Below are 26052 nucleotides of genomic sequence, written 5' to 3' on the forward strand. Positions count from 1 at the left end.
GTTCAGGGCAGCCCATGAGGTGCCAGACACCCTGGCCAAGGAGGCTGAGGAGCTGGGGTCTCTCGGTGCCCTCCTCCCTGCCTGCCCGCGCTCAGCTCGGCTGGTGTTTACGTGTTCCCTGCGGCTTGGCTGGGCTGGGAGGCCTTGAAGGGAGAAGTGACCACCTGGCTCCAGCTCCTGCTCAAGCAAACAAGGTCCTGACTGCCTGCCAGGCCCATTGAGGGCTCCCACTTCCTCTGCCAACACCTGGATGGCCCAGGCGCTGCTCAGGGGCCTCTCTGAGCGGGAAGGCCGGCCCTGACCTAGGGCTCCAGGTCAAAGGGAGGAGGGCCCTGGCCTAGGGCCTTGGACTGGTGTAAGGTCCAGTCCTGTCCTGGACATCCCAGAAATGGTTCCCAGTCTAAAGGGGGAGGCCTGGCCCTGTCCTGGGGCGTATCCAGTCTGAGGGGTGAGCACACTCCTGTCTGGGGGGTGGTATCTTGTGTGAGGAGCATGGCCCTGTCCTGGGGGAGCACCCACTCTGAGGGGTGAGCACAGTCCTGTCCTGGGATGGAGGTCCCTGGTCTGGGGGAAGTGACTAAACCCTGTCCTAGAGGGAATCCGGTCTGAGAGGAGAGGCTCAACTCTGTCCTGGGGGCACCTAGTCTGAGGGGGAAGACAGCCCTGTCCTAGGGGTACCCAGTCTGAGTGTTTCAGGGGGAGTGGGCCTCATGGACTCTACTTCAGAAGCCTCCTGAGGAGAAGTCTGGGTTGGAAGATGGGGCCCTGGGGCCCAGCCAGCTAGCGGCCTCAGGGACTGCCTGTGGGGTGGGTGGGATGAGGTTCCCAGAGGTCCCGTAGCTCTGAGCCCTGAAGATGGGGCATCACACAGACACCCCTGGGAAGGGGATGGGGGTCTGTTCTACTTGGGTCTCCTTCTCCCAGCCAGTGCCTCATGCAGGGTCCTTCCTGCCTGCTACCTCCTCCCACAAGGTTACCTCTCCCCTGAGGCCTGAGTAACCTCCTCTGGCCTCTCCAGTGAAGCAGGGACTCTTCTAAATGTGGCTCAGACCTGGGTTGTTCTCCCTGTACAGTTTCCAATAGCTCCCAGCATTCACAGGAATCCTCGATACTTAAAGTGGCTCAGTGGCCCTTCAAGTCCTGGCCCACGTCTCTCTCAGCGTTCCAAGCACGTCACACCGCGTGGAGCCCCACGGGTGCACCGGGCCTTTGGGCAACTCTTTGCCCTACCTGCCATCTGGAAGGGAAGGCACTGCTGGGCCTGAGGCTGCTCAGAGTACGTCTGTGCCACCCACTGCCTATGACGCCTCACCCAGTCCCCAGTGGGGTGGGGGTGCTGTTCGAGATGGGGGGCGCTTTCCAGATGCTGAGTCCACGGAGAAGAACAAGTTTGCGCTGGAGATGAGGAAAGGCGGGGCCAGGCAGGGGCACTAGTTTGTATAGGCCCGGGGGCAAGGCCGTCCTCGGACTTGAGAAGAAAGCTTGTTCTGGTCAGAGCTTGGGGTGGGGATGCAGTTGGGTCAGTTCTCAGCGTCAGGCCAGGAAGGGCAAGTAATGTGGCTAATGTGGCAGGTGGGTGTGGGCTAGGGATGCTTAGTGACAGGCTCAGATCCACGGTGGGTGGATGTGCTGAGTCCTGCAGGCCCTCACCCCGGCCGGACCTGTGGGATGACCCCAGGCTCCCCCACAGTTCCTGAGCCCGAGCATGGACCTCAGCCCACGTCTCACTTGATGGCCTCAGCACGCTCCCTGCCCTCTCAGTCTGGTGGCCAGAGGCGTGTCAAATCCACGGTGGGGGCTGGGGATGCTGTGTGGAGAGCCCCCTGAGTGCCCCAGGCCCCAAGGGACACAGCATGGCCACCAGACAGGCAGGAAGGGGCCTGGAGCAGGGCCAGGGACCCAGGGATCCGCGGTTGGCCCTTGGTGAACAGTGACGGGGCAACAGGTGAAGAGTTGGCCGAGAGGAGCCGGGGTCCCCCCCAGCCACCCTGGGGCCTCAGCAGAAGCATTGGAGGTGGCAGCTGGTGGTGGGGAGAGGCTGTGGCCCAGCTCCTGCATGGCTCCTCTGGGCCCCCATGTGACCCCAGCAAACTTGGGCCACTCTTTGCTTCTCCCAGGTCTCTCCTGCTGCACTGTGCCCGGCCCCCAGGGACTGGCCCCTGGAGCCCCTCCAGAGGTGAACCCCAGGAACAGCTCCATGGCTCCTGCCTCTCCCCTCCTGAGCCCCAGCTCAGACCATAGGAAGCTACACACTGCTTCCTTTTCCCTTTTCTTTTTTTTTTTCTTTTTTTTCCTCTTTTGTCTTCCCAGCCCCAGCCCTGAGTGGGCAACCGTCCAACCACCCGTCTCTTGGTCCGTCTGTCAGCCCTTATGCCCACGGGTCCAACCCTGGCCCGGGTCCCGGATCACATGACGGTCTCCCACTCTTCCTGTGGCAGGGCGGGCGGCCGCTCAGGCGCTGACGCCTCCTCGTCCAGCCCCGAGCAGGAGCCATTGAGGAACCCGTCGTCCTTGGGGGCAGGCGCGGCAGGTGGTGTGGCCTGGGGGGCTGGGGCCCCGGGCCTGCTGCGGCCCGGCGGCGGGGGGTGGCCGTTGGTGGTGGCGGGCAGCAGGCGGGGGCTGAGGGGCAGGCCGAGCCCCGTGCGGGGGCCTACGTTGGTCACGCTCGTGTGAGACACCATCGGGCCGTAGCTGTAACTGCTGCTCCCGCTGCGGGCCTTCCGCTTGAAGTCCAGGGCCAGTGTCCAGCGGCTCCAGGATTTCTTGATCTCGGCCTGCACCTGCCATGGCCCGCGGGAGGGCGGGGCGTCAGGTCGGCCTCTCAGCCCTCTGCCGCATGGCCCCCAGCCCCAGCCGTGCCCCCATCCCTGCCCCTACAACACCCAGCTCCCGAGCGGAACCGGAGGCGTGGGATGTTACTGGAAAATTCCAAGGCCAAGTAAAATCCCGTCATCCTCAGAGCGTGGTGCCCGGCTGCAGGCAACCGACACACCCGGAGTCTACCAGGCTCAAATGGCCCCAGGGGCGGCTGAGTCGTTCACTCTGGATTACGGAGCCTTCCACCGTGGGGCTGGGAAGACACGGGCTCTGCCAGAGCCTCAGGAGCCCGCAGATCCTAGCACATCCTGAGCCTGAATCATCTGGAAAGACTCTCTGCCTTCAGAATGTCCTCAGGGGTGTTCTCGGAGGAACAGAGGAACTGGACAGGAGAATGGAGGGACAGGACTTGGGGAACCCTGGCACTTCCGCAGCCCCCCTGCCTTGCCCCAGCGCTGCCCACCCTGCTTACCTCGCCATTGCAGAAACAGTATATGATGGCGACAAAAAATCCCTGCGGAGAGAGGCGCTCGAGGTCAGGGCCCAGAGGCCGCACCTGCCGCCCCCACCCTGCCCTCCCTTCCCCCGCCCCCCACCCCCGCCAGGCCTTGGCCAGGCCTGCGCACCTGGAAGGAGTTGAAGAGCATCTCGTAGTGCATCTGGACTTGCCAGAGCGTCCCTGAGACCTCGGTGTACGGCGTGGCCATGAAGACGATGTAGTGGACGCCGAAGAGCGGCATGAGCACCAGTGTGGATTTGAGCAGCTTCCTGGGCCAGCAGAGCAGGTGGCTCAGGGACAGGCCACTTCCCCTGGGGGGGCACCAAGCCACCCACACCTGCCCGCCCCAAGCTCTTAGGCTCCAGGAGCCACGAAGGGGCCTGCGGCTCTGGCTAGAGCCGAGGATGACCCAGTTAACCTGGGGCAAAGCGTTCGTAAGGGCCCTCGGTGCTTGCACCCGCTGGTCCCCCTACTGGCCCTCACTTCCCCCTGGCTTTACGTCTTCATCCCACAGCCCATTCCTCAGGTTTCAGCGGGGCTGCTGTCCCCTCGAAGCCACCCACTGCCTACCTGTCCCTTGGACTCGCTACAATCAGCTGTTTGAGGAGAAATCTGGGTTTGCCCCCCATCCCCTGCAGACCCTAGCGTCGTCCGGGTGCCCAGGTTGGCTCCGGGGTGGCCCCGGACACCGGGGGAGAGCCCATGACTGCCGGGTGGGGCCAGCCAGGGAGTCAGGGGCTGGGTGCTTCCCTCGACACAGGCTCATTCTTGGGGCCTCTGTCTTTGCTTTGCTACGTGGTGCTGGGGTGTGATGAGCCCAGCGCTCCGAGGAACCCGGGCCCGGTGGGCGCCACTCACCGGTACTGCTGCCGTGTGTCACACCGGCCGGCATTGGTCTCCCGCAGCTTGGTGGCGAGCACCCGGACGATGTTGATGAAGAGGACGAAGTTGAGCTGTGGCAGTGAGGGAGGGCTGCATCTCGAGCTGCACCCTAGCAGGGTGGGGGCGAGGGCCCAGGGAGCCACGGGCCCGCCCAGGCTCTGCTCTGCCCCTGCGTCTCCAAGGGGGCCCTTGTTCTCCCCGACTGGACTCAGGCCCCTGGCTCCAACCCTGGGGTCCCAGGAAGCCTCTGTAGTCCCTGTCAGGGGCTGGTCACCGGCCCCCCAAGTACACGCCCCCACCCAGCCCTGTTGCCACCCCTGCTCACCACAATAGAGGCCAGGATGGGCACCTGGATGATCCACTTCTTGTTCCCGGAGCTCAAGTCCCAGCACCTGGGGGAAGCCGAGGCATCAGCTCCCACCCCCGTTCCCACCCTGAGGCTGCCCACAGAGTGGCCCCAGAGCCGGGAGGGACAAAGGACAGGGGGGTGTTGGGTGGGGCCAGGCCTGAGGCCCCCCTCAGACACTGCTTTTGAAACAGCCTGACCCTGAGGGGGTGCCTGGCTCAAGGCTGGATAGAAAACTGAAGCTGGGCCCACTCAGGGCCAGGGCACAGGAAGCCCCCCCCCGCCATGCTTCACAGAGGAAGGGCGTGCCAGCGGTATTTCTGGCCTGTGGCCTGGCCCCGCGGCCCCCTGCTCCGCCTGGACCTACCCCGTGTTGGCCAGGGTGGCTCTCACGCTGACCCACACAGCCACGAACACAGCGGGCAGACCTGTGGATGCAGAGGGGGCAGCGTGTGAGGGTCCGCAGGCGCTGCCCATGGTGTCTCTCCCCTCAGCCCACCTTGCCAGCCCATTCCTCTCATCCTCGATGACCCCCCAGCTGAGCCCCTCACTGTCCCCGAGTCCCGTCCCCCTGGGCCCATGGGCTGCTTGGTGACAGAGCCACATGCTGGTGGGGGCCGCTCTGCTTCCCCCACGGCCTCCTCCCGGGGCTCCCGCACTCAGGACCCGTCAGCCCTCCGCCCTCATCTTGGTTCTGCATCTCCTACCCACACACGCGGGCCTGTCGGGCTCACGGGAAAACAGGGCATCGCTAACTTCCCCACGCTCAGTCCAATCCCCCCTTCCCTTTAGGCTCTGGACTGGGAGTTCCTGTGGGGGAGGGGCCTAGGACCAGCATTTTTCTGCCCCAACACCACCCCCCCCAACACACACACCCAGTTTGAAAGGTCCTAGCCCCCATGGATGAGGCTGGATGGAAAGACAGTTGTTCCAGGCTGAGTAAAAGCCACAGGGGAACCTTGGTGTTTCCAGGCCTGAGTCAGCCCAGATGGCACATGGTACCTCTGAGTGAGCTCTGCCTCCACCCTCCAGCCCCTCACACTTCATTCTGGGTGAGGTGCACCCTTGGGAGGAGCAGGGTGCGACCCAGGTTTACGGTGGGAAGAAGAGCTATGATATTCTTGTGTCACCAAGTTCTGTGGCTCCAGATCTGTGTGTCTCCTGCCCATCCCGACACCCTCTAGCCCCAGAGTCCACAAGTCAGACCCCGGGACAAGGCCCAGGTCTCCCCCAACTCTGGGGCTTGCCGTGGGTGAGGTCAAGGTCAGAGTGTGTGCCAAGGGGCTGTGGCTGTTGACCTGAGAGCTTCTGGGTGCCGAGTGCAGGGAGGGCTTCAGCCACCAGGCCTACCCCTCTGCAGTCTGGCCAGTTGCCCAGGAGCCCAGCCAAGCTCGGGAGCTGCCAACAATAATGGACAATTATCGGTAACTCCATCCCGGAACCCGTGGGGGAGGAGTGCAGAGCCCCAGCAACCCATTCTGCAGAGGGGCTGCCGAAGCACGGAGGATGCCGAGAGTCGGGCCTGGGGCTCTGGGTCACGGCTCCTGCAGGCCGGGTGGCAGTGGTGTGGACAGCCCCACGCAGTGAGGGGACTGGTAGGGAAGCAGGGCTCCCGGTGCAGGGAGTGTCCCAGACCTCAGCTCCCGCCCTAGGGTGACCTCTGACCCACCATCCCACTCTGATCCCGAGCTGAAATCTTGACCTGAGAACACTCCCTCCCTCTCCGGGGCTGAACCTCAACACCAGGTGAATCTGCCCCCAGGTGAGCCCCAGCCCCAGGCTGAGCCCAGGGGTGAACCCTGACCCCAGCCAAGCCCTGTCGCCTGAGCCTGGGATGGGGTCAGACTCAGAGAAGGGGGGCGGGCAGGCCACCCACTGGCTGCCCCACGTCCGGGAGGGGAAAGGCGGTGCGGCGCCTCACCCTTAGCGGCCCCTTTGACCCCGCCGCCCGCGGCCCTACCCCTTCCTGCGCCTCGCTGCCCGCCGCGCCTGCGTACCCCAGCCGAAGACCGTGAAGCCCCACAGGTACTTCTTCTCTGAGAAGAAGGCCATGAAGATGAGGCTATGCAGGTACAGGCCCTCCACCAGAATCCAGTAGTAGTTGGTGGCCAGGAAATAAAGGAAGAAGGTCACGGCTACCCTGCAGCCGGCCTAGGAGAGCAGCTGGTGTTAGCCGGAAGGCAGGCCTGCATCTGGGGAAGTCGGGGATGGGCTGGGGGTGCCCCTGAGATAGGACAAATCGCTCTGGGCCGGCGGGGAGGAAGGGCCAGGCTCTCTGGTCAAGGGCGGAGCTGAGGAGCAGGGGGGCGGAAGGGGAGGATGTTGCCAGGGGCAGGAGGGCACTCAGGACCGCGGCAGGGGCCAAGGTGAAGAGGTGGGGTGGTTGGGGCTACTGGGCTGAGGCAGGAGTGTTGATGAAAGTGCCGGGAGGGGGGACAATCACGAAGCCCTTGGCCGTAGGGCCGGGGAGCTGGGCGGAGGGGTGCGAGGGACACCGTGGGGTGGCCGTGAGCGGCCCGACGCCCGCGGTAGCCGGAGGCCGGCGGGGGCTGGGGGGTGGGGGCCGAGCTGGAGGGGGCGGGCGGGGCGGCGGGGGGCCAGGCGCGGGCCGCGGGAGGGGGGCACTCACGTAGCCCGCGGCGGCGGCGGCGGGAGGCGGGGGTGCCTGGGCGATGGCGCGCAGCTCTTCCTCGGTGAGGCGCTCGGCCTCATCGAGCGTGGCGCCCGAGTAGAGCACCGCGTCCTTGACGAAGATGCTCACGGCGCGAAGCATGAAGGACAGGAATAGGTGCATGTGGATGTAGTTGCGCGTGCAGTGCAGCCGCCTGCGGGGCGCGCGACAACACCTTGGGTGGGGGTCCGGGGACGCGCGGGTGGGGGGGGTGTTGGCCGGGAAGCCAGGCTGTGCGCGGGGCGGGGGCGGGCGGGGGGGGGAAGGGAGGGACGCCCGGCCCCGCGGAGGGGGGTGCGGGCACCCTACCTCGGCCCCGCCCCCGGCCCGGCCCCGCCTCTCGCCCCGCCCACCTGAAGTAGGCCAGGATGAGCACGGCCACGGTGAGGGAGGCCAGCGACACCGAGTAGCCCACAGTGTAGATCATGCCCAGGCGGTCAAACACCTCCTGTGCCGGAGGGGACACAGCGTCAGAGCCCTGGCACTCGGGTTAAGGGTCAGAGGCCAGGTAAGGTTGCGGGAGGCGTCAGGCCTCGCTCAGGGGTGACCTTAGCCAGATCAGGTTGGGGAGGGGGGAAAGCTCGCACCCGTTCACGCGTCTCATTGGTCAGGAACTTGACACACTCGCTGTAGTTGGCCCATGTCCGGTTGTGCCCAGGTACCAGTTCCCAGCTGCCATTGCGGTCACAGCGTCGGTAGGCGTGGCCTGCAGGGCCACGGGGAGGGTCAGGGCAGGCAGAGAGGTCTGGAGCCCTGAGCTCCCCGTCCTGGCACCCCTGTGGTCCCCACCCTACTCCAGCCTGCCTTACCTTTATGATTGAAGTCATAAATGTAGTCGGGACAGGGCACGGCCACCACCTCACCTGGTGCCCCCAGCGGCCAGCAGAGGATGTGGTCCCACTCGGGCAGGCAGGGGCGCCCTGTGCCCACAGAGACAGACAGACAAGGTGGGGGACACCAGTCAAGTCCATGGTTAGTGACCCAGAAGAATGAACACACCTGTGGTCACGGGCTCCCTCAGGGACAGGTGTGCCCCAGGACTGGAGCACTCAGGCCTGGAGCGGTCTGGAGAGAATGTATCGAGCCTTACTACCTACTGTGTCCTGCACGGCATTGAATCCCTGGCCTCACAGAATTCCCACAGCCCCTGTATGCAGGTACTGGCACTAGCCCTATTTTCTAGATCGGCTGGTGGAGGTCAAGACAGGCAAGTGATTTGCCGAGATCCTACAGCCTAGGGCCCTGCCCTCCTCAGGTACTCAGCCCCTGGCCAGGCCTCTCTCTTTTTCCTCTGCTCTCGGTCCCACCTCCAGGTGTCCCTGGGGAAGGGCAAATGCCCAGACTAACTCCCTTAGCTCAGAACGCTTTCCATGTGACCCTTGCCCAGGATCCATGGGTAGGAGGCAGGAGGTCTAGCTTCCAGTCCCAGCTGGACTCCCAAAGAGCTGCTGACCTCACGCAGGTGTCCACCCTCTTTGTGTTCCAGTTTCTTCACTGGGTAGCTGGGATTGACCAGATCAGCCTGTGCTTTCACCACCATCCCAGACCACCCTAAGCACCTGCTATGAGACTCCCCTCATAGGAGGAGGTATAATCCCCCAAATCTAAGTGCTAATTGTGCAATTCAAGACAGGGTGACATATCCTACTTTGGGGCTCCAGTCTCACAGCAGAGATACTAAGTGACCTTGGAAGGTCCCCAGCCTCTGAATCTTCTGCTTTCCACCCCCCAGCTCCCTTCTTTCCCCTGCAGGGCTCCAACCACAGGACTCTCCAGCCATCCTGGAAGGCTGCCTTGATAGCTGGACCCACCCCAGCTTGGTGAAAGGCTCTCTGTCCTGGGCACCATATTCCCAGCCCCGCCTGCCTAGGCCCACAATTCCCTCTGGTCCCTGGGGAGCCACAGGGTGACCACAGCCTCCCAGATGTGGCCCATCTGGAATCTGCTGCCCACCCAGCCGGTTCAAACCGGCCCTGTGGCTGCAGCCTGGGCTCTGAGTTTGTCTCTCCTTACCTTCCTGAGGGACAACACAGCCCTGCATCTCCCTCCCTCTCTTCTCTCCTCCCCTCCTCATCCCACTGTCTCAGCCCTGCTGCTCTGTGGCCACCCTCCTCCCCTGCTCTGTATCTATGGCCCACCACACTACGTGTTTGGGTGCACCCTCCTCAGACACACTGAGTCCCAGTCCCAGTTTATGCCTCCTGGTCCCCTCTCTGTCTCTCCCTCTCTTTGTATCTCTCCTTGCCCCTCTGTCTCCCAGGTTCTCTGTCATCTCTCTCCGTGGGAGGGGCCACAGCCCTGGGTCCACCCCTGGGGTAGTGCGGGGCAAATTCTCTGCCCAAATCTCCTGGGGGTCTGGCCCCATCCAGCTGCCAGCCTCTTGCACATGACACCTCCTGGGTTCTGTGTCCTCCCAGCCCCTCCCCTGCTTTCCTGGGGAGGGGGCCACAGCCTCTTCCTTTCCACAAGAGCTGAAGAGCATGAGCTCACAGAAAGGGGATAGAGCGGTGGGGTGGGTGGGTCCCTGCCCATCTCGGATGGATGCCCGGAAGCACAGACATACCTCGGTGCCTGCTGCCAGTGGGCGCCTCGTTGTCCTCCTCGGACTCCAGGTAGAGCTTCCCAGATGCCTTCTCTTTCTTAGGCTTCCCTGATGTGGATGCAGATGCCCATCCTTTGTCTGATTCCATTATGTCAGCTGGAGAAATCAGGGCAGTTACGGCTGTCAGCTGTGCTATGGCAGGAGACCCAGGTCACCCTCCTGCCTCCAAGGCACCCTCTTTGTACGGTGGGGGTTAATCCCTGCCCTGCTGAGAGCCCAGCCTGTTGGGAGAGCTGAGATAACAGGCGGGTGCAGAAGTAAGTGGAGAGCACGGAGACTGTCAACAGGAGGTTTAAATGGGAGCGAACAGCATGCAGGTGTGGGATCAACTAGTGGGCTGAGCGGTAAGTGTGGGCAAGACATGGGCAGAGGCAATGTCCTCCGACCCAGGAGTTGGGAGTCAGAGCCCGTGCAGGAGGACAGGGCCCCGCCAGGGGGCGCAGGACAGAAGTGGACAAGTAGGGGTGATGTCAGCGCAAAGGCTCAACGGTGAAAATGAAGCCCGGCCAGAGCACGGTGCAGCTCAGGAAGCTGGTGGTGTGGACGACATGAGCAAGAGTGTGCAGGTGGCAAGGGTGTTCAGGCAAGTCTACCTACCCGTCCCCTGCCCTCAGATACTTGAGCTAGGAGTTCCCAGAGTCCACAGAAGGACCCTGGAGGCTCTCTGAGTTGGGCTGGCCTTTTCTCCATTAAAGAGCTGTTTGAGGTCTCTCTACCTTGCTGAAATGTCTCCCTCATTATATGACTCGTGTCCCTTCAGTTACAGCCCGAGCAGGGCCCCCAGCCCTCCCAGGTCAGGGTTTGTGGCAGCAACGCAAAGCTGAGTGCAGACACCTCGGCTGGGCTGGAACGGCCATGCCTCTTAACCTGCCTGATCCTGGGGCATTAGTAGGGAGGGGGGCAGCAGGACGGGGTGGAGCAGGAAGAGAGGGGCTCCATCAGGATGGGGCATGATGGGGGGCAGAAGGTGCCTCCAGGCTTCCACAACTGGGAAGAGCGCTGGGTTCAAGACCCAGAGTGTGGGGGCCCACCTGACCCCCAGACCCTGATGTGACTGGGGCGGGGAACCAAAGAGCCACCAGCGGGGCCACTGTGGACAGGGCTGGGACTGCAGAGACCGTGTGAGTGCCTGTGACTATGAGCAAAGTCCGTGTGCTACAGAGTGTGTCACCGTATGCCCTTGGATCCCCAGCAGTCTAGGGGAACCGGCTCCAGACAGGAAGCTGTTCTCCTCGGCCAGTCAGGCAGGGCCTGGGCCTCTTCCTGGTCAGTGAGATTTAATCAGACAGGCGGCAGAGGCCTGGATGGGTGCTAATGAGCGCTCACCTCTGCTTCCAGGAAGTGGACTCAAGGAAAAGACCAGCTGGAGATGGGGCAGGAGCTGGAAAGGCAGGGGCTCCTCCCACCTTGACCTTGGCAGGGGTCCCTGAAGATGCTGTGCTGGTGTGCAGAGGCCCTCCCGACCCCAGGTCAAACACCCTCTCCCGGACAGTGACCATGACTCAGAGTCATGATACCCATCCCTACCCCTCTAGCCTTCTCCCCATCCAGTCCCATGGACCCTTGATTCTCCTGACCCTGGACACCTCAGCCTTGTCCTTGGACCAGGTGGCCTTCTTCAAAGATCTACTTATTCTTCTGGACCTGCCTTGGATACCTCCTCCTCCTCCAGGAAGCTGTCCCAAGTGCACCCCAGGGGGGTTTGGCACCCTACTCAGGGCTCCTGATCCTGTTGTGCCTTGCCACATCTAAGCCCGCTGGGGATGATTCGGACTGTGGCTGCCTTCATACTGACCGATCCCACCCTGGGAGGGAAGGCTCTGCATTTCAGCCTGCTGACTTTGATCACACCTCACCCCCCTTTTAACCGGACGCCCCCTCTCCTGGTGCCACTTGGTTCTGCATCCTAGGCTCGCACCTTCATTGGGCCCCTCCCTCCCTCTCTTGACCTCGCCCCCAGGCCCTCCTCCTTTGGCCCCGCCCCACCCGGCTCCGCCCCCACCTGGCCTCTGCAGGACTTCTTTGAGCCGCTTCTGGCATTGGGCCTGGGCGCGGTGCAGCAGGAAGATCTGTTCCTCTTTGGTCATGACGTCATCTGCATCCACCTACCAAGTTGAACGTCAGACTGCAGGCCGGCCTTTCCAGCGCACTGGCAGGTCCCACAACCATCCCAACCTCCCCGACGGATTCCCCTACCCTTTCCAAAGGCTCTGAGTCTAGAATTTGGGAACTCTGCCTTACGTAGCTCCCATTTTACAGATGGGAAGCTGCAGCTCCAAAGGGTGGAGCCAGAAGGATAAAAGAGGGAGGGGGATGTCCCCTGCCTGCCCGCTAGTAACCCTGTAGGCTGCAGCCACTGATATTCTCCGTCCAGTCTGTTCCCCAAGGGTACATGGGAAAGGGAAGGAATGTCCCAGGATGGATCCTCACAGGATCCCGTCTGCTGGGGACCTGGTGGGGAGAGCGGGTGCATAAGGAGCGGTGAACTCTGGGGAAATAAACCAGGCCTGGATTCTTTCAAGCCCTAGTGCCCTGGGGGACCTTGGGAGTCACCAGTTTCCATCCTGACCCTCTCCCCAGTCACTGCTTTCCCCAGTGAATGGGGAGTGCCTCAGCCGCTCCCAGCCTTGCAGTCCCAAGAGCTAGAGGTCGGAGGAATCACTGGCAAGTGGTCTGGTGGGGTGGGCACTCCTGCGCCAGCTGTGAGCCAGAGTCACCCCATCCCAGTGCTTATCTAGAAGCTCCTTCCCCCCGCGAGGCAGAGGAAGACCCTGTGTTGTGAAGGTGCCAACAACAGGCCTTTGCTCCTGCTGTTCCCTCTGGAATGTGCTTCCTTCTCTTCCTTCCAGCCTGCACATCCCGGGCCCAGTGGGATACATGGGCATCATTTTGAGGAAGAGAACATCATGGGCATCGCGGCGGGGAGTGGTGGTGGTGGTGTGTGTCTCACCCTGAACCTATGTTCCCCTTAGAGTTCAAAGCGGGTCAGAGTAAAGGCAGCATCCTGCCCTGGGGACAGCTCAGTGTGACCAAGCCTAGCCACTTCCATGAGTGGGACCCACAGAGGATAATGCATCCCTCACATCCCCCTCCCCCTTATAAGTCGGGCCGAGTCCCCTCGGACACCCAGGCCTGGGACATGTCTGTCCCCTTAGACCCCTCAGCCCCAGAGCAGGGCTGTGTCCCCTCAGCTTCCGCAGGGCACAGCCTGGCCCCCTCACACCCTCAACAGGCAGAGCGGCCGCCCCTCGGGCATCGCAGGGCCGGTCCCCTGTGAGTGGAGCGGTGCGGCGCGGACGGAGGGCCGGGGGCAGGCAGGGAGGGAAGCCGGCGGCCGGGGAAGGGGCGTGCTGGCCGGGCGGGGCGGGTCAGGGAGCCCGGCGGCGGGGTGAAGTTAATTGACCGCGTCTCTCAGTGGCAGCAGCGGGGGCTTCCAGGGCCAGGGAGTCTCCGACCGGCTCGGCGGGGCTCGGGATCCGCTGGTTTCACTTAGCGGAGGCGTGTGCGCGTGCGCGTGCGCGGCGGCGCGTCCGGCCGGCGGGTGCGCTCGCGCGGGCCCCGTCTCTGTGCGTTCTCGCGTGGGGACCGTGCGGCGTGCACATCTGGGACGTGAGCCTCAGGTGTCTGGGAACACGCGTGTGTACGTGGCTTCCTGGGCAAAGGTCCGCGTGCGTGCGCGCGTCTGCCAGTGTCTCATGCGGCTGTTCCTTAGCAGGCGTGTCTGTCGGGTGTCCGTGCTTCTGCGTGTCCCGGGAGTCTGAGTTGGACCCTGAGATCTCGGCCGGATCAGCGCCCATGGACCGCCCCCCAGGAAGGACTGGAGCAGATGCCCATGTGCTGGCTCCTCTCTCGGGGCTCTGCGCCCTCCTCCCCCAGCTACAGCGGACTGGGGCAGAAGGAGTCTCGCAGGGCCCCCAAACTCCTCCATTCATCCATGGGGCTTGAGGGAGGACAGCTGGACCTGCCCTAATCCAAGGCGCTCCAGGATTAACCCGAAGTTCTCTCTGTGCCTCTGGCATTGCGGATCCAGGCTGCCGAGGAGTCTGGTCCCTGCGTAGCTGCCCTGCTCACTCGGACCCATCATCACGCCCCTTCACTCCCATTTCCATCATTACAAGAGTACCTCCATCAATAACCACCACCGACCACCACCACCACCAACCGTCATCACCTTGACCAACACCAAACAGAACCATCACCATCCCCCATCACCACCACCACCTGCACCAGCACCATTACCACCATGAGCACTAACTACTATTACCAGAAATACAACCACCATCACCACCATCAGCACCATCCCAACTGGCAGAACATCATCACCATCACCACCGAAGGCAACATTAACCCCATCACTGCCATCACCATTATTGCCGCCAGCCCCATACCCACTGTCGGTACCGCCTCTGCTGTCCTCTTATCCCGACTCCCTCACCATGGCCCTGGCCCCACCCCTTCTTCTGCCCACCTCCATCTCTCTCAAGACAAGCGGATACGGCACCGTATTTTTTCCAGCTGATGGAAAGCTCCTGAGTGACTGAGGCTTCTACCAGTCCCCAAAGACTGGCACACCAGCCCTCCCCCATAGACTAGCCCACCGATGTGACTGAAGGCAGGCAGTCACGGGTTGAAAATGGCCCATTTGGCAGACTGACAGATGGACAGGTGTGCTAGCTGGGTGATGACCAGGAACTAACACACGCTCTCTCGCAGGACTGAGGCATCTGCTCAGCCTCCACCTACTGCTGTTGGCTTTACCCTCTCTGTGGCCAAGAGGGGGCATCCCCTCTTCTCTGGAGTCTGGTTTCCATGGTGGGGCTGGGAGTGCCCAGGAGAAGGGAAGGGATATGCCTCCAGCACCCCAGGGCCCCCAAACTCCTCCATTCATCCACGGGGACGGCGGCCCCACCTCTGGCCTCCCCGAACTTGTAGGACCCATTTCTCTGTACCCCCCCCCGTGATGGCACACTGCAGCAAGAGGAATCCAAGCCTGAGTCCGGGAAGCACTTATCCAAGGAAAGAAGGGCAGTTCTGCACCAAGTTCATTGCCACTTGCCTTCGAGGGCAGCTCCCCTGCCTGCAATGGTCCCTGTTCTCCCCTCCCTCCCGCTGCACCCTCTCCTCATCCAAGCACATTCTGCTGGCCAGCACTGGAGCTTGAATCGCACCTCCACCAGTGACCGGCTCTGTGTCTAGGAAAGTTGCTTAACCCTTGCGATCAGGATGACCGTAGGGCTGTTGGTGAGGATTCAGTGAGAGCCTGGGCATGGGTGGGGGCCGGGTCAGAGCTGGTGGCTCTAATTGGTCCCATCAGCAGCAGCCCATCATGGCCCTCCTACTCGGCCTCTGGGCACCCTGCTGCTGCACACTGAGGGTGGCCCCAGGCTGCGGACCCAGAGTGGCAGCGGGAGATTGGGTAGATGACTAAGTCCAGGGGCCCACAGTGAGGGGTGGAGGGGAGGAGGTGGGACTCCAGGAGGGTCGGGAGCAGGGAGTACAGGAGGGCCTGCTGGGTGAAGTGTGCCTGATGAGCTTTTGGGGTGATCCAACCTGGGCTCACAGTAAGAGTCCGGGTCACTGCCAGGCCCCCTGGGCTTGGGGGGGGGTAAGAGGGCCCTCCATCAGCCTCTGCCCTGGTAGGTGGCCTTATGTCCTGGGGGGGCAGGGGAATGTGCGGCAGCTGTGCTTCCCCTCCTGGCCTGGTGACTGCTGGTCCCTCTCCCCACCATGCCCCTCTTCCCCTTCCTTGGCAGAGTTCAGGTCTTTCTGGCCCAGCTCCTGGTGTGAAGGACTCAGGTTTGCATCAGTTTACATCCAGAGAGCCTGCGGATCTTGGGTTTCAGGGGCAAGGGCTGAGGGACCCAGGGCTGGATCATGGCCCGGGGTCACCCACCACTGATGGGGCCACCCAGGCCTGGCACCAGGCGTCCCGAATCCCCACCTACATCCCTCCTATGGTCTTGGGTTAGGGCTCGGCTTCAGTGTCCCTCGCTGTAGCACACTCCCCATGTTGAACCCCCCCCCCAGAGCCTTCCCGTGTGCACACACGTGCATGGGGCGGGGTGATGCCCTGACCTCAGCCCGAGCTGGGGGAGAATAGGGACAGGGGCAGCCTGGGAGCAACGAGTTGGTGTCTCGGGGGCTCCAGGCAGGGTGCAGATGAAGGCTGGGAGCCAGTCTGTTATTTATAAACATAGAAGCTGCTGTCCCAGGGAGAGAGTGGTGTGTGGTCAAGAGGCCCGATGTGTTTCTCATTTCCTGAGTTCAGAAGCTCAGATGAAGAGAAAAGCCATCTGCTCACTACCCCTCCCCTGGGGGGCAAGCAGCTCCTTTGACCTCAGCTCGCAGGGAAGCCCGACAGAGGATGGTGTTGGAGTTGGGGGTGGGAGCGGTGGTGGCAGTGCGGGTGGAGGTGAGGACAGTGAGGAGGCAGCATCGAGGCTGGTGATGGTGACGGAGGTGAGCCGGTGATAGTGGTGGTGGAGAGAGCCAGTTCCATGCCACTGACCAAAGGAGGGCCACTCCTCTCCGTTTCTCTCCTAACTGCCAAATTCCACACATTTGCTGTCTGTGATCCCAGACGTGCCTACATTCTCCTCCAGGCAAAACTAAGAAGGAAATACAAGGGTTGCTTCTTCAGTGGCCGACACCTCTGCCTTTGGGAAAGAGGCTCTTCCATCGGATGCTATTAGCCTTGAGATGCCCTCTTGGGTCCTCTCATCCATCCCTCTGCCCGGGTCCCGCCTGGCCCCCTGCGGGAAGGCGGCTGTAGGCTTCCCGCTCACCTCTAGAGAAAGCAGAGCCGCCTGGGGTCCATCCAGCCCCTCTGCCTGTTGGCACCAGCCACTGACCCTGGAGCTTTATCCCCATCTCCTTGACCTTCCACCACATCCCCATCTTACAAACGGGGACACTGAGGCTCAGAGTCACAGGTAAAAAGCAGCAGCAGCCCTGGAGGAAGGACGCAGCCCCGTGGGCCCCCTGGTCCAGAGTTCTTCTGAACCGCATCTGTATCTTCCGCGGCATCAAGCAGGCGCCCCCCAGCAGAGCCTCCGAGGCAGCCTGCACGAAGGGAATTCAGGGGTGGGGGCGGACAGAGAGGGATCACGTGGCGACGGTGCAGGTGACGGCATCCGGTGCCCAGCTCTAACAGGACAGAGGACAGTGGCGCCCCGGCGTTAGCAGCGAGGGGGGTTGTACCTCCAGAAAAGGCAGAAGGAGAAAACCCTGGCTCACAGGGGACCCCCTCGTGACCTCCTGGCCTTCCTGCATCTCTTTTCCAGGTTCTTGATGTTTCCCGTGCCAGCTGGCTAGGGACTGCTCCCCGCCCCTTGCTGCCCTCCGTCTGTCCGGCTGGCCCGAGCAGGCTGGGACGGGCTCCCTGCCGGGGACACTCCTGCCCCGCCACCGCTGACAAGTGCTGACTTTTCCTCCCCCTCTCCAGGCCTTCCTGAACAGGCTGCCTGTGTTCAGGGCCGGGAGGGGCTGGGGGGGGGGGGAGGCACCGTGACGCCTCTCATCCTGGCCAGCGTGGACGCCTTCAGGGCAGGCGGTGGGATGGAGCCTGGGATGGCGGAGCTGGCTGCTGGACCCGGTGGATCTTCACAGGCGGCCTCTACCTGGCCTGCAGGACCAAGGCCCGGAAGGATAGTATGGCCTAACCTAACCGTATGCCTGGTCAGCAGAATAGGATCCCACCAGGTCTCACCGCCGCACAAGGCTGGTCCCAGAGTTGGGGTTCTTTAGGGTTTGGAGGTTTCCGACGTCTTTGCGAATCTGAGCGAGACTCTGCACTCTCCCAATCACACTGCATTTTGCAGACAATTTCTGGGGTCTGCAAAACCCTCACCCCACCCTTTCTTTTTCCTAGGGACTCTCCCTCTGAAAGAGCTGCCTTCCTGGTGTGGTGGCTGGACCAGGGAGTGTCCCCAGAAGGCCCACAACAGGAATCTGGGGGAGGCCGCTTGACGCCTCATTAAAACATTCCGAAGAAAACCCAAGTTCCCGGGAGGGCTCGGCCCCCCTCCTCCTGCTCTGTCCACAGGCCGTTCCCAGAGCTGGGGTGTCGGGGGGGGGGTGTTTAAGGGCAGGTGATATAAAAAGCTTCAACAAATCAATACAAAAAAAGACAAATAACCCATAGAAAGATGAGTAATGGCTCTGGGCAAAGGTCTTAGAAGAGGAACAAAAGACCAATGTAAAGTTCAAAAGCTCACCGGTAATTGGCAAATTAAAATGGCAAGAGACACCATTTTTCGCCTCTCAGAATGGCAAAGGTGAAAATCATACTACTCTATGAGACAGAGGGTGTGGGGGAAAGACCCTCCTAGTCCCTACTGCTATTGTGAGTATTAACCGGCACAGGCTTTCTAGAGGGCAGTGTGGCCGTGTCTAATAAAATAAAAAAATGTGGTGTGCTCAGACCCAACAATGACAAAATCTAGAAATACCCTACAGGGAAACGGTCACAGAGGGGCAAAGACGGCATTTCCAGGAGCTTCCCCGCCACTGTCTGGAATCACACACACACGCACACCCACAAAGGATGCAGAAAAGATCTAAATGTACATTTCTAGGGACTGCTTAATGCATCCCAGATTTTGGAATACTACGCACCATTAAAGAAAATGGATCTATATTTACTGACAAGAAGATCTCCAAGACACACCTTTACGTAAAAAAATGTACACGGCAGAGCCTTACCTACAAACAGATGCCATTCATTTTACAACACGCAGAAAACAACAGAACAAAACTGTCTGCTTTGTACGGACACAAAAAGGTATCTTTCGGAAATAAACAGAAAAAGGTCTGGGAGGATATCCCCCACCCAGACTGTTAAAAATGGTTTTCTCTAGAGGGACACTGGGACTTGGGAGTCATCAAGGATGAATTCTGTTTAATCTGTATTATAGGACTCTTTTATAAAAAAGAACATATTCAAGTATTAGTTCAATTAAACAAAAGAAAATAAAATAACAGAAGGATTTTATGAAAGAAAGAAAGAAAACAAAGAAAGAAAGAGACAAAGGAACAAACAAAGAAAAAAAAAAAAAAAAGAAAAGGAAGAAAAATTTAAAAACCCACAGTGGGACATGGGGATCTCTGGTCAGCACAATCCGTCACCTTGCTTTGGAGGAAGAAGCTCAGTGCAAGAGTCTGAAGACCTGGGTTCAAGTCCCATCTCTACCACAGACTCACTGCCTGAACCCCAGGGCCCTTTCCCATAAAATGGGTGGGTGAAAGGACAGACTGAGAAAACATTTGTGATGGTTTCTAGCTCAGAATCGGAGGACAGTCATTGTTCAATACATGGTGGTTCTCTGGTCTTTAAAAGAGGGCCTGTGGCCACACTGGTCCTGGAGCAGGGGAGGGGTCGCCTATACTCCCAGCCCCCACAGTCCCTTCTGTGTCAGACCCTGAGCTCACATCTCTACGCTCAAGGCCTGCCCCCCATGTTGACCTGCTGCCTCTCCCACTGCGGCTTCTCCTTCACATGTGTGCATGCTGAGGGCATCCTTAGGATGAGGCACCCCCAAGGATAAGACCACCCCTTTGCCCCCTACTCACAATCTGTGGGCCCATCCCTTCCTCCAAAATTCACTCCACCTGACCCCCAGCTCACAGCTAGTATTCCCTGTAAGGACAAGAGGGACCAGCTAGCTGAGTCTGGCCACAGCCGGTGTCCTCCCAGTGGGACGCTTTTTGGTCCCCGAACCCTGAGGTCCCTGGAGGTGTGAGCCTGCTCCTGGGGCTGGCTGGGCAGGCAGCCCACAGGTTTGGTTACAGGGGCTATCGGCTGAGTTTGGTGGGCTTAGTGGGCGTCAGCACAGATCTGGGTGGGAACGGCAGCCCCTGGGTTCAAAAGAGGAAGCTAGCCGGCTGTCAGTCTCTCGCTGGCTCCAGCTGAGCCCAGGGGGCCTACAGGGTACTGGGTGATCCTTGGGCCACATCCTCTAGCCCTAATCCCAGTGCGCACACGGCCTGAGCGTCCAGCCACTGATGTCCCAACAAGGTCTCAGGGCAGACCCAGCCATGGCATCCCTCTTCCTGCCCCTGCCCTCAGACCTGAACCAGGGCGAAGCCAGGCAAATTCTCTGCACGTGCCTCAGCTTCCCCAGAAATCAGTGTGGGGCCCTGGGGACCCATTACCCCCTCCCCCTGGAGACACAGGGCTTGGCACTAGATTGGCATGCAATAAAAAATGGTCACATTGATTGTGTGCTTTAGATTACTTTAAAAATGGGAACAATAACAAAACCTTTTCAGAGACTTGTTGGAAAGATTAAACTAGTTAATACTCTAAAGTGCTTAGGACAGTGTCTGGCAAGTAGAAAGCGCTAAAAAAGCATTTATTAAATAAAAATAAGAGACAATAGACCCGGGTGCACATGTGCTCACAAATACACACACACACACACATATGCACGACTATGCCCCTGTAAGTCATGTGCAAACCCACCGCTTCGGACACACGTGTTCACAGGTGACACGCGCTCACACGGACCTAGAGAACAGCCTGCCCAGAGGCCCAGCGAGCCCTGCTCTGGCACACAGATGGCTCTCAGCACACTCACGCCCATCGTCCTGTCTACCCCAGGGATGTGCACACAGACTGCGGGCTAGCTCTGCACACACCCTGGAGGGGATCCTGGGGAGGGTGAGCCTGGCCCAAGGGGAGGGTGGGGAAATGGCTCTGGGTCCTTGCATGTACCTCTGCACAAGTCTCTGAGCCTCGACTTCCCCATCTACAAGTCCTCATATGGCGTGAGGTCTCTGGCTTTGGGGAGCCAGAGTCGTGAGTGCCTGGGCACCAGGGAATGGGACATGCTGAGGCCCCAGAGGAGAAGAGAGCCTCACTCAGATCAGGAGATTCTTAGGCAAAGGTTTCTGGCTATTTTTTTTTTTTTTTTTTAACAGATGAGGAAACTGAGGTATGGATAGCCCCAGGTCAGACGGGCCTGAGGCAGAGCTGGAAGCATCCCAGAGCTCCTGCCTTCCCGCCTCAGGTTCTGCCTGGGTAGGGAGCTGGTCAGGAGAAAGTGGCTACCTGCCTGCCTGCTTGTTTCTCTAGAAGGCAGAAGCCCCCACCTGGGAGGTACTGGGGAGGCAGCAGGGGCCTTGAAGTCAGACACACAGGCAGACAGCCTCCTCAGCAATGGGCTAGTCCCCCAGGACAGGGCTGCTGTGAGATCTGACTGACTCCCCAGGTCCTGGTCCCCAGTCTCTGGCCCAGGAGGAGGACGATGCTCCCCTCCGTGTCTCCAGCTCTTGGCCTCTGCCAGTCCCCTACTTTTCTCTGCTATTCTTGGTCTGTCTACTCCTTCTGCTCTGGGGAGCTCTCATCTCCAGCCCCTTTGTCTCTCTTCTCTCTCTCTCTCTTGCCTTATCTCCCAAACTGCCAATTCTTCTCCCTCTGGTGCCCTCTTGGCTTCTGCTCTCAGGAGGGTATACATGGGGGTCCCTCACTCACCAGAGTCCCCCTCCAGCATGTTTCTCCTGGAGGAGGGTTCTGTGAGGTCGGTCTCCTTCAGGGGACCTCCATCCTTCCTCTGTGCCACACCACACCCGCCTCTCTGGGCAAGAGTGTCCGTGTGTGTGCACGCATGTGATTGTGAGAGCTGGAGGGGACCCCTAATTCCTACCCCCTGCCGGGGTGATGCTGACCTCAGACCCAGAACCGTGTCCTGGATTGCAAACAAAACTTGCAGAAAACAGAGGCCCCGGAACAAAGTCTGTGGGACCCTACATCAGGGCCAAAGCCCAGTCTACTGCTAGATCACACTGTCACCCCTGAAGGAGACACAACCAGAGCTGTGGTGCTCACAGTAGCAGAAGACAGAGGAACCCCAACTACAGATTTCCAGACCTGGGACCCCAAACCCAGGCTTCAGAAATAAGGAGACCATAGGCATCTGGAACCGAGTCCAGACACCCCAGAGACAGCAGGCACCCAGGATCTCAGGTCGGAGGGGACGCTCATCCAAAGTTCGGATTATTCAGGGAACCCAAGCCTCTGCGCCCTAGGCCCACCCCAGGGACCGCAGAGCAAGCCCGCAGCCTGTCCTGGAGTGCGGGCGAGGCACTTACCAGCGCGTATGCGGAGCTGAGCACCGGGCAGCAGAGCAGGAGCGCCAGGCCGGGCGCGATCCGGACGGCCCCCATCGCCACCGCCTAGGGCCCCGTCCCTCGGGGCAGCCGCCGCCGCCGGCCCTGGTGGTGGTGGTGGGGGGGTACAGAGCTGCGTCAGGCCGGGCTGCCCCGCCCACGCCCGGGCCTAGGGGACCCCGGAGGCCAGGCGGCCCGAGGCCCCGGGGCCCGGTGCGGGGCCCATGCGCCGAGGACTAGCGAGCGAGGGAGCGCAAAGGAGAAAGAGAGGGAGGGAGGAAGGGAGGCAGCCGGGGGCCGGCGGGCGGCGGGCGGGCGCCGAGCGCTGCGGAGCTGCCCGTCTGCCTCGGAGCGGAGAAATCACATCCATATGGCCGGGCCCCCCGCCCCCGGCCCGCCCCCCGCGCCCCCCCCCCCGCGCCGCCTTTTCTTTCTTTTTTTTTTTTCTTTTGGGGAACTGGGAGCTGTGGCTTCGCCCCACGCCCAGTGGGGGAGGGGTCGGGGGAGGGGTTGGGGTCGCGGTCTGCGGGGGGCGAGCCGGGCTGTTATTTTTAGCTCCGCGGCGAGCGCAAGGAGGGGGGGCGGGGCGGGGCGGGGGGCGCGTTTTGAGCCGCTCGGGGCGTGCAGCTTAGGGACGCGATTCCAACTTTGCAACAACACTGAGCCCTTCGGTGCTCGGGCCACCAGCTCTCTGCCCCTCAGCCCCCTCGGATCCCCATCCTGCCCGCGGCCGCCTCCCGAACCTCTCCCCATCCTGGGCCGGAGCCCCGCCTGCGCCCGCGCCGCTGAAGCACGCCTGCGGCCGGGACGCTCTGCCCGTCGGCCTGTCTGTCAGTCCGTCTCTAGCTCCCCCAGCCTTGGCCTCCGTTCTTCCAGCAGCCCCGGGCTCCGTTTCGGTCACTCCCTCGCTCCCTCCCTCCCCTCCCCCTTCTCTCTCTCTACGAAAACATTTGCAAGTTTCCAAAAAAGCCACGGAGCCGAGCGGCGCGGGGCTGGCGGCTCCACCGGGCTCCGAGGAGGCGCCGCCGACTGACACCGAGACGGACCAGCGCGCCCGCCCCGGCCAGGCCTGGAGTCACCCCTACGCAACGCCGGCCCCCTCCCCCGGGCTCCCGCCCCCCGACCCCGACTTACTCCGAGCGCGCCGCCGCGGCCCCCGCCTAGCCATGGATGTCGGGGACCCCCCGACAGCCTCCCCAGGACAGCGCCCCGTCCGCGGCCCCGGGGGCACTTCATGGGGCTCTCGGGATCCCCTCTGGCCGGCCTGGCCTCCAGCGCCCCCCGCCCGGCCGCCGCTCGGAGCCGCCGCCCGCCGCGCGCGTCCCTCGCCTCGGCGTCTGCCGCTCCCCCTCCCCCCGCCGCCGGGCGCCTCTTCCCTCCCCCCGCGCCCTCCCTGGGCCTCTCCCGCCCCCGCCCCCCCTCTCCCGCGCCGCCTCCGCCACGGGTGTGCGGAGCGGCCGAGCGGAGCCCGCTGCCCCTGCCCCGGGACGTTTGTCTAGAGGCCGCGCCCCGGGGCGCCAGCGGCGGGATGTGAGTGTGGAGGGGACGGGGCCAAGGGAGCTCTGACATCGGGGCCCGGGCACGTAGCCCGGGACGCTGCCGCCGCTCCGTTCTCTTCTCCGGGAAGCACAGACGTTATTTTTTCTGATCGGCCTGCCGGGGCCGGTGAATAGGGGCCCTCAGCCTTGCGAAGCAGGACCTCTTCACGGGAGGTACCCCGCGCGCCCCCGGCCGCGGCGCTGTGTGTGCGCCCGCGCGACTCCCGCTCGGGCTGGACCCGGGTCCCTGGGGAGGCTGCTGGGCCGCCAGCCCCGCGCCTGGCTCCGCCGCCACCGCCCTCCCGCCCCGCCCTCGCCTGGACCCCCAGCCTCGGGAACTCCCTAGTGGGTAGGTCCGCGGTGCTCTAGACCCGCCCCCGCCCCAGCCCGCGTCTCGGGGCTCACGTCCCTCTCCCACCCTCCCGAGTCTCTCCCCGGGGTCTCTCAGAGTCTTCGACCCTTCCAGACGCCGGCCCGGCCTCTCCAGCTCCGCCCCGGACTCCACCCCGGGCGGCTGCAGGCCGCAAGACCCGGGGCTCAGCCGGGACCCCCACTCCCGAGGCCCGCCTTCTTCTCCACCCCTTCACACCCCCAAACACTCCTGGCGGGCTCTGGTCCACTGGGGACCCTCAACTTGGGGGATGAGCGGGAGGAGTCTTTGGGGGCAGGGGCGGGGGGAGGCGGGGTTACATGCTCCGTCCGGCCCGGGAGGGGACGCTGTAGCGCTAAGAGGAAGGGGTCCCAGACCCCAAGCCTGCCATCTTTCAGTATCACGCAGAGAAGCTGAGATGCTGGGAAGGCCTGGGATGCCTGGAGCAGAGGGCTTTAAGGATGGTCAGGAGGAAGCTAATGTGACTGTTGGGACCCTTGGAGATATCATCTGGGCTAAGTGGCAGTCCCTGCTCACCCACTTACCGGTTGTGTATCCTGGGCAGGACGACTTCCTGCTGTCTGGGCCTCAGTTTCCTCATCTGTAAAACGGGGACTTGACCAGCTGATTCAAAGGGCACTTTTAACTTTACTGTTTTAGTGCTGCAGAGGGTGAGTGTCCAGACCCATGGGCTCTGTGGGCTCCCCAGACTCAGCCTGTGGAAATTGAGCTCCTCACAGCCCCCAAACCAGCCTCCCCACCATCTCAGGGATGGCCCCTACCGTCCACGTGAATGGATCTGCAAGCCTAATTCCTAAGGTCACTGCCAGCTCTAGCCAGCTTTCCTGGCAGCCCACCCTTCTCCAGGTCCAAACCCACCCATCTACCATACTGGATGCACAGCTGTCTTCTTCCTGGTGAGTCTGTGGCCACACCCTCCTCCATGCCCCACTACTTTCAAGTTTCTTGTCCTGATGATTAAGGACTATGTTGTTTGAGGCAGTTTCCTCCAGAGGTGACTCTCCCCAACAAGTACTGTCCACTAGACTCCTGGTCTGCTCCCCATGTTCACGCCCCTGCCCTTGCCTTTGGAGTTTACTCTGCTGGGATCATGCTTCTGTGCCTGATGTAAAGAACATCCCTCCCTCCTTGTGACCCCCATCTCTTCCACTACTGGGGGGAGGGCTGTGATTTGGGGGCTACCCCCTATGGTGTGTGGGTTACTTCGGAACAGGGATAGAGGCTCAGGTGCCCAGAGTGGGTACCTAAAGAACATCTGTGGTTCTTCAGTGTTATATTTTGATGGTCTCAGTTTTATGTCTCTGTTTCTAAGCCATTCTACTCTGTTTTATGGTTTTATGACTGATCACCCCTACCCTATGGTGATAGGAATAGAGCATTCATGGAGGGATTGGGACAACTGGGGTAAAACTGGGGACTGATGTAGGGAGTCCTCAGATCTGATACCAGAAAGCTTGAGATTGGGAAACAAATAATATTTGTACTGGGGAGGACCAGAGTGGGCTGTGGGTAGGGCTGCAGAGAGGGGTCCGATGGGCTGTGGGCCCCTTAAGGGTGTACCTCTCGCCATAAGGCCTGTGCCTCACCCCAGAGGCCCCTGTTGGATATTCCACCACTGCTGGGTGAGGCTGATCCCCTAAGGCACCTTCCGGCCTCTGGTTAAAGTGCCACCATGGGGGTTGGGTGTCACACATTAACCGGTAGCACCCCAGTGCCTGGCAGAGCCAGACTGCCCTCTTTGTCAGGCAAGCCCCAGGGCCCCAGGGGTCAGTTTCTGGTCAGTTTCAGGTCAGTTTCAGTGGCGTTTGAAAAGACCTGGTTGGGGGGGAGGGAGTCCCCTATGGGGACTCCCTTCTCTGATGGGGACCTAGGAGGAAGAGCCAAGGAGATCACTGGAACTCAGAGCTGGAGCAGGGTCTGGACTCTAGCCCAGAGGCCCTAAACTGAACTCTGCTGCTCTGAGTAGGGCTCCAGCCAAGCTATACAGACCCTAGGGCCAGGGTGGGCACCAGACTCAAAAAACGAAAGACAGATGCTCAGCTCGCAGCTCTGCAGCCTGGCCTCAATCCCTCAGAAAACCCCTCATCCCATTCTGGGGACTCTCTGGGAAAATTGGCCTGCAAACCCTCAACAGTTCATCCCCCAACCTTAGCCCCAAAGTCAGCTTGAATCCCCATCTCAACCCTAATCCCAGAGAG

The 26052-nt window shown here is 61.6% G+C and overlaps 1 protein-coding gene across 3 annotated transcripts; it reads right to left on the minus strand.

Moving 5' to 3' along the window:
• Nucleotides 1-897: 897 nt before the first annotated feature.
• On the minus strand, nucleotides 898-23267 carry PTH1R (parathyroid hormone 1 receptor). Of its 3 annotated transcripts, XM_034996950.1 has the most exons (15): nucleotides 23060-23267; nucleotides 21908-22030; nucleotides 11820-11922; nucleotides 9779-9913; nucleotides 8025-8135; nucleotides 7803-7921; nucleotides 7569-7663; nucleotides 7174-7369; nucleotides 6542-6695; nucleotides 4912-4972; nucleotides 4524-4590; nucleotides 4175-4269; nucleotides 3444-3585; nucleotides 3290-3331; nucleotides 898-2780 (listed from the first exon to the last, which is right to left on the minus strand). In XM_034996950.1, exons 2-15 carry the CDS (start codon nucleotides 21980-21982, stop codon nucleotides 2406-2408), a joined length of 1770 nt encoding a protein of 589 aa, XP_034852841.1. In that variant the 5' UTR covers nucleotides 21983-22030; nucleotides 23060-23267; the 3' UTR covers nucleotides 898-2405. The 3 variants fall into 3 exon arrangements, with proteins under 3 accessions (XP_034852841.1, XP_034852840.1, XP_034852843.1); XM_034996949.1 differs by lacking the exon at nucleotides 23060-23267 and having other exon boundaries at nucleotides 2297-2780; nucleotides 21908-22240; XM_034996952.1 differs by lacking the exons at nucleotides 898-2780; nucleotides 23060-23267 and adding an exon at nucleotides 2824-3199 and having other exon boundaries at nucleotides 21908-22218.
• Nucleotides 23268-26052: the final 2785 nt, after the last annotated feature.

Source organism: Mirounga leonina, unplaced genomic scaffold, assembly GCF_011800145.1.
Source record: "Mirounga leonina isolate KUSES-001 unplaced genomic scaffold, KU_Mleo_1.0 Mir_94, whole genome shotgun sequence".
Taxonomy (NCBI): domain Eukaryota; kingdom Metazoa; phylum Chordata; class Mammalia; order Carnivora; family Phocidae; genus Mirounga; species Mirounga leonina.